Source organism: Lottia gigantea, assembly GCF_000327385.1.
Source record: "Lottia gigantea unplaced genomic scaffold LOTGIsca_449, whole genome shotgun sequence".
NCBI classification, from domain to species: Eukaryota; Metazoa; Mollusca; class Gastropoda; family Lottiidae; genus Lottia; species Lottia gigantea.
Genome location: NW_008709575.1, coordinates 9,634 through 10,520, shown reverse-complemented (window position 1 = coordinate 10,520; position 887 = coordinate 9,634). Strand labels below are relative to the sequence as shown.

Genomic DNA, 887 nt, shown 5'->3' with positions numbered 1-887 from the left:
CACTTTATACGTACGTGGTATTTGTGGTCTAAAACTTAGCTCAGTCTTGACAAGAGTCATCTTTCTGTTTAGAACTCTTCTTTCTAAGAGAGTAGAAAAGTTATTAATTTTCATAACAATGAAGTCCTCCACTTCATTTTTCTAGAGTTGGGATTTTGTGCTTGCTTGTCTAAAATCATGGCTTTTTCTAGGGTTGGGACTTGTGCTTACTTGTCTAAAGTCACGGTTTTGTCTAGAGTTGGGGCCTTGTGCTTACTTGTCTAAAGTCATGGTTTTGTTTAGAGTTGGGGCCTTGTGCTTACTTGTCTAAAGTCATGGTTTTGTCTAGAGTTGGGGTCTTGTGCTTACTTGTCTAAAGTCATGGTTTTGTCTAGAGTTGGGATCTTGTGCTTACTTGTCTAAAGTCATGGCTTTGTCTAGAGTTGGGATCTTGTGCTTACTTGCCTAAAGTCATGGTTTTGTCTAGAGTTGGGATCTTGTGCTTCCTTGTTTAAAGTCATGGCTTTGTCAAGAGTTGGGGCCTTGTGCTTCCTTGTTTAAAGTCATGGTTTTGTTTCGAGTTGGGATCTTTTGCTTACTTGTCTAAAGTCATGGTTTTGTTTAGAGTTGGGATCTTGTGCTTACTTGTCTAAAGTCATGGTTTTGTCTAGAGTTGGGGCCTTGTGCTTACTTGTCTTAAGTCATGGTTTTGTCTAGAGTTGGGATCTTGTGCTTCCTTGTCTAAAGTCATGGTTTTGTCTAGAGTTGGGATCTTGTGCTTACTTGTCTAAAGTCATGGCTTTGTCTAGAGTTGGGATCTTGTGCTTACTTGTCTAAAGTCATGGTTTTGTCTAGAGTTGGGATCTTGTGCTTCCTTGTCTAAAGTCATGGCTTTGTCTAGAGTTGAA

General features: G+C 39.7%; 1 protein-coding gene across 1 annotated transcript in view; it reads right to left on the bottom strand.

The window, feature by feature from the left end:
• The window catches only part of LOTGIDRAFT_175835 (hypothetical protein), a gene marked incomplete at both ends in the record, with an annotated part of 1,692 nt that extends 1,632 nt beyond the window's left edge, over positions 1–60 (bottom strand). Inside the window, one exon of the mRNA XM_009060850.1 lies at positions 15–60. Within this exon, the coding sequence (XP_009059098.1) occupies positions 15–60 (46 nt within the window). The remainder of the gene's footprint in view (positions 1–14) is intronic.
• Positions 61–887: the final 827 nt, after the last annotated feature.